Below are 18,095 nucleotides of genomic sequence, written 5' to 3'. Positions count from 1 at the left end.
TAACCATGGTGTATTCACAGAAATAGACCTTTAGGATTCTGCTAATATGTGCGCATGATTATAGCCTTATGGCTACGTTAATTTATAAGGAAATATTTACCAGACCTGAGCATGAGTTAAATATATGAGAAACTTCCTAACCATTGGGACTAATGGATAGCGCACTGCGCATTGTTTTTTTGTCAGCCAAACAATCTGAGGCAAGTACATGCAAGTATACATGCATCACACATTACATATTCTTAGGCATACATATGTGTGCACATCTACAGTGTACACATACAGTTACCCCGGCCAAACATCTGTGGCTGTCCTCTGCCTACTATCAGGCTCAATCCAGAGCAATTTTACATGGCGATAAAACAGACACAGTATCTGGCAGCCAAAAGAAGACAGAGCAGAACAGACAAAGTGTGTGCGTGAGTTTGTGTACGTATGTGTGAATTGGCAGATGTGAAAAGATGAGGATGAGTTGAGCAATGAAGCCAATGCTTCCTGACAGATTAGCAGATAAATGTGTGTGTGTGTGTGTGTGTGGGGGGGGATTTGATCCTGCAACTCATGAACAACACTTTGCCGGTTATTTTAAGTGACTGCCAGCTCCTTACTTCTATTAATCAATAAACAGGGACTTAGAATATGTGTGTGTGTTTTGCTTTGATCTAGCAATATACTATACTATACATATTGTTGTATTGTAACAATATGCATATATATTTATTTACAGTTAAAATATCTATCAATTTCAACACATTGCGGACAAAGTTCAACATGAGGATTGGTCATTTTGTCTCTTTGCCATTCTATACTTTTCAGTTGTTTTTAGGCCAAATTTGTTTGGGGGCAAAAAAAAAAAAAAAATACATTTGCCATGGGACTAATGATTTTAAGTGTTTTAATTTTTTCTTTGATCTACTCTATTGTGCCATTATGCACAGTTTTATGTTATCTAATGTTTAATAAATACCTCTGTGTGTTAGGTATTGTGGATATCAGCCAACAAAGCTGATATTAGGACTATAGTTGAAAGGAGGGATTTGAGCAGTGGCATTCTTTTAAAAGCAAACTCTGCACATACATAGAATAAACGAGTGACAACTTCTTTTCTAAGTTCAAGAATTTATTAAGAGAAATAAATGACCATCCACTGAACACCACTATAGAATGTTGTTCATCTGAATTAATACTACATTTGAATCAACAAATCCTCTCTACTAGGCTAGTGAAACTTAACTAAATCACTAAGCAAAATTAAAATAAAAAGAAGAAAAGGAACTATGTACACACAAAAGAAACAAAAAGTCAAATAAAATAGTTGAAAACTATCAGCAGCATAATTCAGTGAATCCTAGTTCACTGCGGATCTAAGTTAGATAACATAAGTTATAAAGAATATGGAATGAGGTTAAATTAACTCATCTAATTTGATAGGTGCTTCAACCCATTCACAATGCAAATCCTGCGTTAAATAAAACATTATTTGATAAAATAACATCTTAAAGAATGATTTGCTCAGTAAAAATCAATGCCTTTAGGACACTTGATTTTATTAATGCAATTTCTTCAGGAAGCTGAAGGTTGCTGTAGTGATCAGTTATTAGCTTGATTTAAAATTAGACAAAACACGATTAAATCAATATTAATCTTTCCTATTAATCTATTAATGATGTTTGCTTATAGTACTATGGAATGATGGCAGAGCTAAACAGTACAAACATTAGGTTTAAAACAAACCGCAGTTATGCTTAACTAGGGTATTGGCAGTAGATAATCTGTGACGCTAATAGTGCTATGCTAGCGGATATTTGATGCTAATTTAAAAAAGACTTTTAAGCTCTATTTGGTCGTAATGAGTGGACCAGAAAACACAAACATTAATATTCCATCGATGTATAAAACCCTAACCCTAACCTAATTGGCAAAGTATTGTTTCAAGGATGCTAGTGGGCGGCTTAGCCTGCTCACTCCCAGTCCTTTACCGAGTCAAACCTTAAAACAAAACCAGAAAAAAAACATTAAAAGTAAAGCATTCTAAACTATCCATGTTTATTCCTCTGCCAAACCTCTGCTTTTGTCTGGTGGTGGTGACAGGGCTTCCAGTTGCATTGAATCACTCCAAGGTAAAGCTGGTTGTCTGAGCAGCACACAAGCGACGGGCTCAAAAAGGGAAAATTCCTCATGAATCCCAGCCTGGTATGCATTTACACGGGCTCCAATGGGCTGTGCTTGGCCTGTCGAGTGTGGGGGACATCGGCACGGCCTTCCTGACGTGGCTGTGTTCATTCTCTGGAGGGTCTGCACAGTTTGAAGGGCAACTTCAGATCAGCCTTTCACCTGCAAAAGCTGATGAAAAGTTACAAGCCTGTTTCCATGGCAGTCGGCTGGTTAGGTTCTGATGTGTAAGAGTCTCTCCAGTGTGCATGATTTCACAGTCCACGGACAAAGAGAAAGTTGAATCCAAGGGGGCTTGGTACATAGCAGTGTTGGCACCCCCTGTTGTGATGGGCAGTCCCCTGGGGGCCTGTAAAAGTCTCACATTTCAGTGGCTTTAAACTTACAATCTGATTTTATTCTACATGGCGATAGCACAACAACTTATTGCCTACTGTAAGGAAATATAGTTAACTGAACTCAGTAAATAATAAAGGTTGCATTTATGCCATCTACCATCACATGTGAAGCATTGTGGGATATAAAGTGTCTTGAGAAACTAATTTGGAATTAAATAAATAATATAGAATTAAATTAATTACATGTAAGAGCAAATTAATATAAAAAGGTGTGAATAGTAAAAAAAAATATTCTGTTAACAACGTAGCACAAATTGTATTTTTATCAGGTCAGCAACTTAATATGTTGTAAATAAGTTTTGTTCTGTATTTCTTCTTTTTAATAAACTAATAGTTATCTGTTTTTCTCTCTTTTCCTTTTGTTTCTTTCCAATTCTTCCTCCAGAAAAAGTTGTTCAGTCAGGTTGTTCACAACGGTCTAAATCCGACTGACTATCTGAACCTGGGTGTGGTGAAGGTTTGGGGAGCAGGCAATGTCACGGTCACAGCAGCAACCCTAACAGACTCTAGTGGATTGACGCACCCACTTCCTGTGAAGCACAATACCACCACTGAGGTCAGAAGTGTTTTGAAATGCCTGTTCTTTTTTATAGGAGTCTTATGCTTCAAGCACGTTTGATTTTCTTTATTTTTATGTCTGTACGAAATTAAAATGATGTAATAAAAATAGCACTGAAAGTAGAACTGGCAAAACAAGGGAGATATTACTTTTTGTTAGCAAAGAACCCTCTCTTCAGCTCTGTCTTTTTTCTGCAGGTATATGTATCACAAGTGTAAGTAAATTAAATAATGTTACATTTAAAATTTTACACACACATGTAATCACATTTTTGGAAACCGAGGTATAAATCTACTCACTTAGAAATCAGACTTACCTAAAGCATAGCGTTTTTAATTTATCTTTATGAAAGTAGAAAATATGATTAACAAAACTTCAAGAAGTATATAATCAAGAGTCTTTATTTTGTCATGAAACCATAAGGAAATTTTGGTGAGACACCAGCTCAGAACTCATATATAACACACTGACACAAATCAAAGACATCCATGGCAAAACAAAGAATGAGGATTCATAGAGAAGACCCTCAAAATGAAAAAAATCACACAATGAAATAAAGCTAAATTTGAGGTTAAACTTTACAACAGAAGAGAAAGACTCCATCAGAAGTGGGAAGATACTGTACAATTATTAATAGATAATAAGGCATATTCAGATACAAATAAAATGTTTAAGTTGAATGTACCTAACAACACTTCCTGGGAAGCTAAAAAGTGTACAAATGGTTAAATAAATGCAACTTAAATGTTCAAGTAAAAAGAGACTGCAGTCAGTTTACAAAATGATGTGAACAACTGTGCAGTTTCATAAGTGTACCAGACAAACTCTCCCTGTGCAAATAGTAATTAGCAACAGTTAAAATGCCCATCTTAAGTGCATCAATAATTTCCCCCCAGTATGAATACATATATGTTCCTTCCTATATTGAATGTAAACTTGGCAGAGTTTCTGCTCTAATAATCCCGGCATAAACAAATTAATCAGTGTCTGACATGTGCTGTTTCTTGAGCATCACTGTCATACTTCAGTAAGCTTTATTTCAACACACGTCAGCAGAAACACACACAAGTGCTTGAGTTGACTGAGCACTTTCCAACCGGTCTAAAATACCCAACAAAGCAAAAAAACAAACAAACAAAGAAACAAAGAAAGGATCGCATCTCATATCCTGCTGTGCTGCTCTCTCATAGCTGTGATCAATACTGTCTTCCGTGTCACACTGTTATTTTATCTTAATTTGGTAATGAACACACAAGACAGGACTTGGTATAAGACAGATCTTTTAAAGCTGCTTATATATATATATATATATATATATATATATATATATATATATATATATATATATATATATATATATATATATATATATATATATATTTTGCCACAGTATTGATCTCAGCTGAATCTTTGACAGAAATAAATGTTTAGGAAACTCATGACCATCCCTTTAGGTTAAAGCAAAACCATTGCCAATTTCTAAATTGCCTTACAGTTCAGGTTACTTTGATTTTTAGAAGCCACTCTTAATAAAAAAAAAAAGAATATGCAAATTTTACATTTAACATCAAAGCTATTCCTCAGACTAACATTGAATGAGCATACTCAGTGGTCCTCTGTGAAGCAAAATGGTCACGGTCGACAGGTTTTTACTAGAACTGGAAAAAATTCATGGTTCAACTCGAGGACACTTCAGTGGGATTGTTATTGAGTAGATCAGGGCTTTAGGTAATGGGAAAGTCCAAACAGCTCAGTACAGTCTGAACAACTGTCACAGATTAGAAAATACCCCCCACCCCCCCTCCAAAATACTTGAAAGAATAGACCAGGCTATGCAAAGATGGTTAGAGCTGCTTTGTAGTGACACACACACAATATAAACAACTGACTCAGAGAGGACATAAAGAAAAGATAACAAGATAGTGTACTGTATGTTACTTCTCATTTTTGGCTGCTATAAAATACTTCTGTTGAGGTTGTGTACCTATAGACAGTGCCCTTCTTGGGAGCATTATAATGATAACTAGTGCAACTCTTCAAATAATCAAAGGTGAAAAAGCCTCCAAGTTTCAGATTTAATCTGACATTTGAGAAGTTAGACAGAGTGAAGCGAGGCAAGAGGTTGAGAATTTCATTTAAAGAAAGTCAGGAGTTCTGTTGTTGCTTGCGCCTGTGTTGGGGATGCAAAGATTGGCTGTGAATGAGGTAAAAGGCAGAAAAACATCCCATTTATAGAAAGAAAAAGAGAAAAATGCTGAAAAGAACTCATATGGAGAAAGAATGGGCAAAGGGAAATATGAGAAAAGGAGCAAATATGACACAGTTTATGGTGATGATAACTAGTCTTTTGGTATGAGACAATCGATTTTCCATAATCATGGTCTGATTGGGTAATAATGTGAACATCAGTAACCAAATCAGTAAGCAGATGGTGGTGTCATTTAGATACAGTGAGGTAGAGAGTCATTTCTGCCATGTATAACACAAGGTAGTTACAATCATGCAGAAAACTGGCTTATGGTACGGTACATTAGGAGAGATATTACCAACTGAGCAGTGTCTTTGTATGCACATCTTATAGGTCAATGAAGTTGCTCAAACAAAATGAGGATAACATTTTAGACACGCTTTTCCACACCTGTTATCTAAGCACATATTGTGCATGGCCACAGAGGTAGAAAAAAAAATTACACCGTTTTGTCGTCATTGTTTTTACATGATAATGCATAATGTTCTACGGATCATTCATTCTTTTTTATTTTTTTCTTACCATAGGAGCTGATTATGGATGCTACCTCATTGGCTGTTCCTCTGCACACGCCTTTCAGTATAACATGGAAGACAGGCTGAAAGTGATACTATTTTTTGTGTTTTTTTGTTATGTGAAACAAAATATATGACATTAAATCTCTGACCTTAATTTATTCTATCAGTGCTGAATCTATTTAAAAAACACAAGTTCCTCTTTCATTAATGTGTGTTAAAATTAAATGTTAAACATAAAACTATGTGATGAATAAAATCTTTGATAATGTACAAATTGTACAAATGTACAAATTGTGATAACTCCATTTATTTTGCACTTCTTTATGACACATACCTTGATACAACGATGAAAAGAAGTATGCTCTTAAACTCAAAATCCCTCCAATAGAATGATTTGACTAGTTCCACCAATAACATTTATTGTTGCATTCTTAACTGAAATGTCAATCAATCAATCAATCAATCAATCAATCAATCAATCATTTTTTTATTTGTATTAAATGTGTTTGTGTTACATGTATTTATAATGTGACATATGGGTCCTCTAAATTGTTATTTATAAATCATTTAGATAGCCTATTACTTAAAATATAGATTTAGGTCATTTCTGATAAATCCCTACTTCTGCAGAAATCAAAGAATTTCAGTTTACATTTCTTGTTCACATTCCTAGTGAGTAGTCAATAGCATTTCCAGAATTATCAATAATAAGAAATCCTTATTGTCATTCTGTAACCATAATGAAAATTTGGTGAGACACCAACTAAGAATTTATACAGATTCAAAAAAAAAAACACACAGACACAAACAAGAAATAATGTTCAAATAGTTGAATGCACCAACAGCACTTTCTGAGAAGCTAAAAGCGTGCATAGTTCTTGTTAGCATGTAATAGATTTAAATGTTGTAGTCAAAAAAGAAAAATGAGTCAATTTACAGAACAATGTAAATTACTGTGCATTTAGAATAAGAAATACTTTATATATATATATATATATATATATATATATATATATATATATATATATATATATATATATATATATATATATATATATATATATGGGCTGCACAGTGGAACAGTGGGTGGCACTGTTGCCTTGCAGCAAGAAGGTTTGCAGAAAGACCAAGAAGGTCTTTCTCCATGGAGTTTGCAGTTTGCATGTTCTCCCTGTGCATGCATGGGTTCTCCAGCTTCCTCCCACAGTCCAAAAACATGACTGTTAGGTTATTGGTCTCTCTAAATTGTTTTAAGGTGTGAGTGTGTGAGTGAATGATGCTGGAGATAGGCACCAGCAACCCCCGCGACGCCATGAGGGGATTAAGCGGGTTGGAAAATGGATGGATGGCACTCTCTTACTCGCTTTATCCCTCATGGGGTCGCAAGGGGTGCTGGTGCCTATCACCAGCGTTCACCGGGCAAGAGGCGGGGTACACCCTGGACAGGCCGCCAGTCTGTCGCAGGGCAACACAGAGACATTTTATATATATATATATATATATATATATATATATATATATATATATATATATATATATATATATATATATATATATATATATATACTGGGTGCGATTTGCTGGGGGGGGGGGGGGATGGGGGGGATTTTTCCCCCCTCTGATTGTGATGTCCCCCCCTCTGGTCATTCATGTTTTATTACTGGGGGGGATACATTCCTCCCCCTTCTGATCTGAAAAAGTAATATTATCAAGGGTTTAATGTTCTTTGTCGCTGTGAGGGACTTTCGTCATTTGGAAAATGAGCGCAAAATGTTCCGTGTACACTTTTTATTCAAGATTTTAAACAGAAGCTGCGCTGAACCAATGAAATCTGGCAGAGCTAGGACATTAGCCAATCAGAAGGAGAGTAGGGCGGGTCTTTGCAAAGCGGATATCTACCAGTTTGAGGTTTTTCGGTGTTCAATCATTTTAACTTTTGGAAGAACATCTCAAACTAACCACAGATGCATGAATGAAAGTTGCGGTGGTCAAAGGTTTTCTTTGGATTTATGCAAACCAGCAGGACAGAAAGTTCAGCGGATAGAACAGCTGACAACAACTTGCCTCGGTAAGTGTGTCTGTCGCTGTTATGTTTTATTTAAAACTGAAAGAGTAACGCTCTAGCTCGGCTAATTTAGCATGACGCGAAGAAGAAGAAGAGGGAGGGACAGAATGTGAAACGATGTCCCGGTTTGACTGGGTCTGATTCGGAAAAAGTAAAAAAAAAAAATCATAAATATTATTCCACCTGCGCTTTTCTGTAACAAAGAAGGTCGTGGAGGGGCTGTTGACCATCTCCAGCAGTCAATGAGCGAGAGGTGGGGACACGGAGTATATAGGATTGATTTATATTGAATGTGACAGTGGAGTTAATGTACAGGTGTGAAGAATATGATGTAATGACGCAAGTTGCTGTCTTTTGAATAAGCTGCAGTTTATGGAGGGTTTTGAAATTGTAAAGTGGAAAGGTGAGTGGACTGTGGACCAGTTTGGCAAAAGTGCGAAGGAAGAACTTGCTTGATGCTGCAAATATTAAAGTTAACCAGGTGATGCTATGGATGTGGAAAGTGAAGGAGATTATGGAGAGGGCTGTCCATGATGGCGCCAAGGCTCTGAAGCTGGAAGGTGGGAGAGATACGGGAATTGTCAATGGAAATGTCAGATTTGGTTAAAGTGGACTTTGCACAATAAGCAAATAAGGTTACTAAGGTGGCATGACGTCCATGGCCCAGGGAATATATGGGCTGACTAGAAAATGTTTTCAGTCAAATTGATTATTTTTGCTTTAACCCCTAAATATTATTGATTTTTCAAAATTGATATTAATACATGTCTTGTGTCCTTCACATTTGTAAATTAATTTTGTTGTTTGTTTTTAAAGAGTATTATTACGTTTTCTGCTCAAAGCAGTTAAAGTAAACTAATACCCCCTCCCGAGTCCCGACAGTAGATGGCGCAAGTCTAACCTTCTGGATCTAGCTAGCTACCTGAAAGAGCACCTGCTAGCTAACCTTTATTAATAAAACTTTTGAAATGATCCCCCCTCTGGTTTTTTTGCAAATCGCACACTATATATATATATATATATATATATATATATATATATATATATATATATATATAGAGAGAGAGAGAGAGAGAGAGAGAGAGAGAGAGAGAGAGAGAGAGAGAGAGAGAGACAGGAATGATTTTCTGTGGTGCATTTGGGTGAGAGGAGTCTTCTGCTGAAGGAGCTCCTCTGCTGGGTCAGTGGGTCGTAGAGATTATGTGCTACATGTTCCAAGATGAACTAAAGCCTGGATAGCATCCTCCTCTCTGCCACGGTCGTCAGAGTGTCCAGCTCCTCCCCCATGACATCAATTGCATGAACATATCCAACAAAACAGAGATTGAAAAGTATTCAAACAGTCAAAAGTAGAAATTGAAATGTTCATGTTTATTGATGGCCAAGTAAAAAAAAGACATGTAGCAGTCAGTTCACAGGATGATGTAAAAAAAAACAATTGCATACTAATTAATACTACAGAGTATTCTTAGCATTGAACACTCTATTTCTTGGTAGACGCAGTGTGAAACAAAAGTATTCCTACCCTTGAATGTGATTTGTTTTCTGATTTTGTCATCTCACAACTAGGGCTGCAACGAGGAATCAATAAAATCGAGAACAATCAACAATTAAAAAGCATTGGAGCATGAATTTCAGCATGATTTGTTGTGTTGCGCGATTAATGAGTCACTCACCAGGTCGTGGAGCCGCTTACCTGCAGGTGGTCGCCAATGCTGGCTTACTGGCTGCAGAGCGATGTAAACAAAGTGGAGGCAGGATTTTCAAATGCTGCTTTTTGTACTAAATTCTATAAATGACAACACAGAGAAAATGGCTAAACCCAGTCCTCAAAAGATAACATGGAGTCATTGATGAGGGTGACAGGAGCTCAACGGCAGGGTAAGTCATTACAATATCTGCCGTTTGTTCCGTATTTTTTCAAAGTGAGGAAACACCGACAGCCCTTGGCTCGGGGCTGTGAGCGGAGTCCTGCGTGGCCGAAACCGTGCCTCAGGGTGCCGCGTTAGCTTCAATCTGGTAGCTCGTCTAGCTCGTCTGTTAGCTTGTTTGCTAACAAGCTTTATTCAAAGTAGAAACTCTCTGACATTAGCAGAGTTGTTGAATTTCCATAAAACAACCGCAGAAGTTTTGTACTTCTTGATGCAGAAATTAAAAACAACACCAACACAGAGGTGTGTTGATTCTGACTGTTTTGAACGCATAGAACGGAACCGCACCAGGTTCTGTAAGATGACTGAGTACTCCTGATTTGCTGTTGAGAGAGCGGAAGGAAATGATGATCATCCCAAAATTCCACACGCAGGCACTGTAAATTAGTTAATCGGAACAAGTGTTTAGATGGATGCTGATCGGATGCTGATTAGTGTACAGTTTAATTCTGATAGTAATAATTTGTTGATTAAACTTTAAATTTTCTGACAAAGTCTGAGTGAAGGTACTGTATGGGAGAGAGGAGCAGGACTCTAAACTAACTTTTCAAGAGTCTTTATTGTTATGTAACCATCATGAAATTTTGGTGAGATACTCGGAATGATAAAAGACAGACCCAAATTAAAAACAGTTAGAGAAAAACGAGATACAAACATAAAGGACACTCTCTGTTAGAGAAATGTGAATGTAATCATTTTATTTTCATTAAGTTACAGGCATTTGGTTTGTTTCAAGAGCTGGCTTGCAGGAATGTTCTATTGTTTTAACTTCAAACAAGAAGAACAAATGCTTCTCCCAAATAAGGAATGTCTTGCCTTATCCAGCTGTGTGTTAAACCTACACCCCTCTTTGTGTGCCAAACCCCCATGTTGTAAATTCCTGACCTCTCGTGCCCCTTCTTTGAAGTTGGTAATAAAGCAGAGATAAAGAGGTGGCTCAACGCAGATGATCCCAGACTGTCAGGGAGTGAAATTCTCTGTTTGCGTCTCTCTGCCCTTCTCTGCCGAAAAGTCTAAACTTGTGTTTGTGTGGTTTTCTTTGTAGGATAATAAGGGGTTATTTATCATAACCCTATCACTCTCAAAACTGTAAAACCCTCAGAAGAAACACATCATATTAAATATCTAACACCCTTTTTGACTCTTTGAAGAATAATTAGTATTACATATAGAATAAACATACTTGGAAGTAAAATATGTAAATGGACAAATGTAGCATGTAGTATTTACATAAAATGCAGCATGTGCTGAAACAGTCTATGAAATGGGCTGGCGGTTTATTTGTTTGTCAGAAGTGGTGTTTCTGCACTGGCTGCATTGTTTTCCCCATTTTTTTCCCTAGGTGAGGTTCAACCAAACCACATTTGACACCCCAGTTTTACAGCTTCACTTTTGTTGTGTTAAATCACTGTTCATATAGACAACATTGACTATTAAATGATTGACTTACAATCTCATCAACATAAAATTCTTTATTTGAGGCTAAATTATTTATTACCTAATATTATTCTAACAGAACACCTATGTAGCAACATGTTTTTTTTTGTCCACTTATTTACTCCGTCAACCCAAATGTTCTATTTTGGAAAAAAGAAGTGGAAATTTTGTCATCTGATTCATTGATTAATCATGAAAATAATCGACTGATTAATCGATTATTAAAATAATCATTAGTTGCAGCCCTAGTCACAAACATCAAATTGTATTATTAGGATTTTATGTGATCAAGCAACATAAGTAGAGCACAACTGGTACACTGAAGGGAGAGAGTAAATGGTTTTCAAAATTCTTTACAAATGATTATCTGAAAAGTGTAGCCAGAACGTCTTGAAACTTTTTTTTATCATGAGACAACTAAATTAAATGCAGTGAAACCAATAGCCTTCAGAACTCAACAAAAGGAAGAAATGGAGTAAAAATCTGTATACTGTAAATTGTGTACTGACCAAAGGTATTCCATAAAGGTCATAAAGGTTTACATTAGCTAGTAAACCTTATTATATTAGTGAGAATATTAGTGACCGAATTACATGATAAAGAGCATCTTAGGAATAATGCTGTGGAGAAGTTTTGAACAGTGTTAGTTTGCAATAACTCAAAGTTTTAATATCTTACTGACCGCTGGTTTATTCATCAAAAGGGAAAGAGTATGACAGACCAATAAACCTACCTAGGCAAGACCATCCACTTGAACTGACAAGAATAGTATTAATCAGCAAAACAGCCTAAAGGCCAATGAAGGCTCTGGAAGAGCCATAGAGATGCCTCGTTGAGAGTAATTTTCAATTAACTTGTCCTGACTCACTGGGTGGTGAACAGCCATAGAGCGGAGATATGTATTTTGCTATATACTTGTTTTCACAATTCATAAACAAGCAGTCATGCAATGGTATACTCATAAACTGTAGCTCTCATGTGGTTACAAGCTGTCTTGCTGTCCTTTGCCTCATTCCATACCTCATCATGCCATGGCAAATCAATTTGTTTCTGAAGAAATAATTTTATCATATTAATAATCAGTAACCATCTCAGTGTTTTTGCATTTGCTTGTGTAACAAAATTGATACACTAAAAAATTATCTGAAGTCTTGTTTTCAAGGTTTTACTTATGTTATTTTGAAAGGAAAAAGCTTGTACGTTGTTCGGTGAGGCCTGAATTTTCATATGAGTGAGTAAGACTAATTAAGCAGGAAAGCTGAAAAGGATTTTTTCCCGCCTTCATGCCAAAATCACAATGTAGCAAATTGAAGAAAGTGATGATAAATGTTTCAGCTGACGTGATGGCAGCGCTGTGTATGGCCTGCCATCTGTCATGGAGAGCTCTGTTTATGTTTGTGATGCCCCTGTCAACTGTCACTTACAATACCAAGTCTTTGCTGATATATGATTGGCAAACTATTTTGTATCTACAGTTTCCAGCCAGAAACATTGGGGAGTTTTATCAACATGACTGGAAATCTTTGCCTCGGTGATACCCACTAACTTTTGCCGTGCGCAACCGCCACCAGGGGAAACATAGTGGATGTCTGGTTAAACTGAGGACCTACACCATGCTCTCTCCTGTGGCGGTACTAAATGACCGGGAGGCGGTCTGACGCTCACTGGAGCCCATTTATGCCTGCTTATTGCCTATTACTGGACCAGAGGTGCGCCAGCTTTGCTGCCTCTACTTTGCTCATCCACGGCAACACGCCATGAATCCGGGAAACCTGCGACCTCTAGAGTTCCTCTGGTTGTCAATGCTTTGTTTCAGCCAGCTACGGTCAGGTTTGAATTGGTGTACGCAAGGTCTGTATGCAATAAGACTTTCATCCTCAAAGACCTTTTCATCTCAAGTGCATTTAATTTTCTCTGCTTGAAGGAGACCTGAACGAAAGCTGTTGAATTGGATTGTGGTTATCTTAATTCCCCACGAATGTAGGAAAAAGGAGGAGGAATAGCAACTGTTTTTAAAGTCAGTATCAGCATGCTCTGCTATCATCTTTCTCTAGTTTTGAATTTCTTGTTTTTAAAATCGGCCACTTTAAAGCAATATTGTGTCTAGTAATTTACCGACCTCCCAAATACCATAACAATATTTTAAAGGATCTTTCTCAATTTTTAGCTGAAGAAAATGCCTAAACATGACAGAGTTCTTATTAGTGGGGATTTCAATATCCATATTTGTTGCCCTGACAAACCTTTAGTGAAAGACTTTTTAAATCTCATTGACTCTTGACTTTACGCAGCATGTGGCCTACCCAGGGAGGGGGGCATACATCGGACCCTTTATCATATTGTCTTTTATCTATCTCCAACTTGAAGATCTGTGATGCAGTGTTTTCAGACCATATGCCTGTGTGTCCTGTCAACATTCTTAAATCTAGTGTTCCTGTTCAACAAGTGCGTATCATTAACCCTTCCACTGCAGCTCAGTTCACTGACATCTTTAGTCAAAAATATGTCATGCTTCAGACTGAATGTCATGATACAAATTATCTCAGCTCTTGGTTACATTCCAACTGCCAAACCGTAATAAACACAGTGGCTCCACTGAAACCCAGGCTGCCTAAAACTAAGTCTGAGTCATGGATGGATGAATCAACACGTTCAATTAGACACGAGTGTAGGAAACCAGAAAGAAAGTGAAAGAAGAATAAGCTTCAAGTGTCCTTTTAAAATTTAAGATTGTTGGTGTCATTATCAGGCAGCTGTGAGGATGCTAAAGGGAAACACTTGTCAAATCGTATCTTGTCAAACTGTCAGAAACCTTGCATATGCTTTAAAACTACTGATAATGTTCTAAATGTTCCACAGACTGTACTGAACCTTCATTCCAGGCATGTTATCAGTTTTTACACTTTTTTGTGAATAAGGTGGCAAGTGTTCAGGCTCAGATAGTATTGCCCACTATATTTCCCCCACCAATGTTAGTCGCATGGTCTGCTATTTTTCACCAGTTCAAGCCAGTGACTTTTAACTATGTAAAGGAGATTACTGATCATCTTAAACCCTCTGGTTCTCCCAGGGATGTGCTCCCTACAAGGTTTTTTAAAGAAGTATTTTTTTTTACTTTGGGGCCTCCTCTTCTTGCTGTTATTACCAGTAGCTTGTCCTCTATGGAGGACCAAGTCTTCCAGATCTAAAAATAAATACAGAAATAAATAAATGCTCAATAAATAAATAAGCATACAATTAATTGCCACCAAATTAATAAATGTAGGTAGAAATTAAATTATACAGTGAGACATAAATGTATATATCTCTTTTAATTAGCTTATTCTTTTATTCGCCTTTGTAATAATTACCTTATTTATTTATTGTGCGTTATAATCTTCAACTTTATTTATTAATTACTTATATTTTTTAAGTATTTATTTTTGTGCATGTTATAATATTTTTGTCTGTTTTATTCTTCCTTTGTATTTTTTTACCCTATATATTTCTGTGATGCTATTTATTTCTGCCTGTCGCTTTTACATTTCTGCCTGTCCTTTTTACATTTCTGTATGCATTTCTGCCTCATTATGCAAATGAGGAGGGGCTGTGTCTTAAGGGCTCAACTTCTTCCCATTGGTTGGTTAGCATTTTACTGCGTCGGTCAAATCTACATGGCTTTTCCCCGCACTAAAGCTTAAGTAATGTCAAACTCATCAGTCAGACGTTCAGTGTCCGACCTCTTAAGGAAAGCTGCTAATAGACTGGAAGAATTAGAACGCTGTACATTTGGGATTTGAATGTTTTTCTGAGGTTTCAGATTCGGCTTTTCCAGATCAGTAACTCATCGGCGGATGATTTATTCTACAAAACAGACACCTCTCTGCAACCACAGCAAGGCAGACACTGAGCTACAACCGTAGTTTCCTCAAAACGAGTCTCCCATCGCGCTGGGTGAATTACATTGGACCCTATGCAGAGCTCGCTTGATAAGAAAATGCTGTAGTTGATTATAAAAGGCACAATATGATTATCAGATTCACATCCAGGCAATAAAAAGCACTACATATTATCATTATTCTATCCATGTTGGTCTAATTTGTGAAGGAGGCGGAGTTTCATCAAGCCGATCCAACATTTCCGACTCAGCTGCAACACTTGGGGTTCACGCTGCGTCTTTAAGCATGATCCAGCACCGCAGTGAAGTTGGTTTGAATTTGGATATTGGACATTACAGCTCCGCGCAGTCAGCGGGATCTAGCTCATGGTTAATCCGGTTGAGGGACTCCGATTTCGGCCAGCGTCTCTCAGCTGCTCCCTCCTCCCACACGCGGTGGTGCATTTAGGGACCGTCAAAAAACTTTTGAACCAAGCTCTCTTGAGAAATAAAAATCAATAAATGTATTATCTTGTGACCAGCTAAGATAAAGTAATATAAATTGATGCCAATAGATAAAAATCTGTAAGGCACACTTGTTTTTATTAATTTTTAAGCTATTTTCAATTTTCAAGACAAAAATTTGGACTTTTCTTCAATAGCTTCCAGGTCATGTGACCCACTCACTCAAATTCTTTGTGAAATTGTTCTACAACTTCAGCCAACTATTGTCTTTGAATAAATCTTAAAAATTGAAAATAGCTTAAAATGGAATAAAAACAAGGGTGCCTTACAGATGTTATTTAGTGGCATGATTTTATATTAGTTTTGTCATAGGTGGTCACAAAATACGGAATTTATTGATTTTTGTTTCTCAAGAGTGCTTGATTCAAATGTTTTTTGACGGTCCCTAAATGCACCACCGCGTGTGGGAGGAGGGAGCAGCTGAGAGACGCTGGCCGAAATCGGAGCCCCTCAACCGGATCAACCATGAGCTAGATCCTGTTGACTCCGTGGAGTCAACGGGACTTTTATAATCAACTACAGTATTTTCTTATCAAGCGAGCTCTGCATAGGGTCCAATGTAATTCACCCAGCGCGATGGGAGACTCGTTTTGAGGAAACTATGGTTGTAGCTCAGTGTCTGCCTTGCTGTGGTTGCAGAGGGGTGTCTGTTTTGTAGAAGAAATCATCCGCCGATGAGTTACTGATCTGGAAAAACCGAATCTGAAACCACAGAAAAACATTCAGATCCCAAATGTACAGCGTTCTAATTCTTCCAGTCTATTAGCAGCTTTCCTTAAGAGGTTGGACACTGAACGTCTGACTGCTGAGTTTGACATTACTTAAGCTTTAGTGCGGGGAAAAGCCATGTAGATTTGACCGACGCAGTAAAATGCTAACCAACCAATGGGAAGAAGTTGAGCCCTTAAGACACAGCCCCTCCTCATTTGCATAATGAGGCAGAAATGCATACAGAAATGTAAAAAGGACAGGCAGAAATGTAAAAGCGACAGGCAGAAATAAATAGCATCACAGAAATATATAGGGTAAAAAAATACAAAGGAAGAATAAAACAGACAAAAATATTATAACATGCACAAAAATAAATACTTAAAAAATATAAGTAATTAATAAATAAAGTTGAAGATTATAACGCACAATAAATAAATAAGGTAATTATTACAAAGGCGAATAAAAGAATAAGCTAATTAAAAGAGATATATACATTTATGTCTCACTGTATAATTTAATTTCTACCTACATTTATTAATTTGGTGGCAATTAATTGTATGCTTATTTATTTATTGCGCATTTATTTATTTCTGTATTTATTTTTAGATATGGAAGACTTGGTCCTCCATAGTCCTCGGGTGTTTTTCCAAACAATTGGAAACATGCCATATGTAGCCCTGTGCTATATTTTGGATTTATGTTAATAAATGGGATGGTTTTAGTTCATTAAGGTTTAATAGTTTAAATAAGTTAAAGTGTTTAAAATGTTTTAAAAGCAATTTCTAAGCAATAGTAATATTCTTATATTTAATGCTTTTGTTTTATACATGTTGTATTTTTTTTTTTTTGCAATAATTGCTGGATTATTTGATTAATTTTTGATTGGTCAAGAAGAATACCGACCACAGAATTGCGGCAGAAGAAGAGGAAGAAGGAGAAGATGGGGCTGGTAGTTGTATTTGTATGGATTCCAGCGCATATAGGGGTAGAAGGAAATGAGAGGGCAGATAATATGGCAAAAAGGGCAATTCATAATAATATTAATTTTAAAGTTAAAACAAGTAAATATGAGGGAAAGAGTATGGTTAAAGAAAAACTGATGGAAAAATGGCAAAAAAGGTGGGATGAAGAAAAAACAAGAAGATGGTTTTATAAAATACAGAAGATAGTAGGAGAGAAAATAAATGAAAGAAGAAATAGAAAGGAAGGAAGGGTGATAACAAGATTAAGAGTAGGGCATACAGGTCTTAATTATACACTTTTTAAAATACAAAAGTGTAATAATGGAAAATGTGATGTTGTGACAGATATGAAACGATAGAACATGTTATGTTAGAATGCCATAAGTATGAAAGAGAAAGAAGGTGTATGAAAAGAGAGTTTGAATGTATTAAGGAAAAGATTAATTTGATAGATATCTTGAGGAAGAATTCGGGGAGTAAACATATACAAATAATTATTATATATTTAAAGAAAACTAAATTATTTAAAAGAATATGATTAAAATAGGTGTGTGTGTGTGTGTGAATGGGTGCATGATCTAGGGGGGTGGATTATAAAGATATATATAAAAATGGATGAGAGTATGTAGGTATATATAAATAGGAAATTCATTTAGTTAAATTATATATTAAAGGTAGGAGTAGGAAGATACAAATACTTATATAAGTTGATA

General features: G+C 36.5%; 1 protein-coding gene across 2 annotated transcripts in view; it reads left to right on the top strand.

Annotated features, from left to right (window-relative positions):
• si (sucrase-isomaltase (alpha-glucosidase)) overlaps nt 1-6,296 on the top strand; it is an 83,550-nt gene extending 77,254 nt beyond the window's left edge. For both annotated transcript variants that reach the window (XM_036134488.1, XM_036134487.1), the window contains exons 47-48: nt 2,956-3,126; nt 5,905-6,296. In XM_036134488.1, the coding sequence (XP_035990381.1) occupies nt 2,956-3,126; nt 5,905-5,979 (246 nt within the window). In that variant the 3' untranslated portion in view covers nt 5,980-6,296. The remainder of the gene's footprint in view (nt 1-2,955; nt 3,127-5,904) is intronic.
• Nucleotides 6,297-18,095: the final 11,799 nt, after the last annotated feature.

The sequence above is a fragment of the Fundulus heteroclitus genome, unplaced genomic scaffold, assembly GCF_011125445.2.
Source record: "Fundulus heteroclitus isolate FHET01 unplaced genomic scaffold, MU-UCD_Fhet_4.1 scaffold_83, whole genome shotgun sequence".
Taxonomy (NCBI): domain Eukaryota; kingdom Metazoa; phylum Chordata; class Actinopteri; order Cyprinodontiformes; family Fundulidae; genus Fundulus; species Fundulus heteroclitus.
Note: the sequence above shows the minus strand (reverse complement) of the source record. Positions and strands in the feature narration are given on the sequence as shown.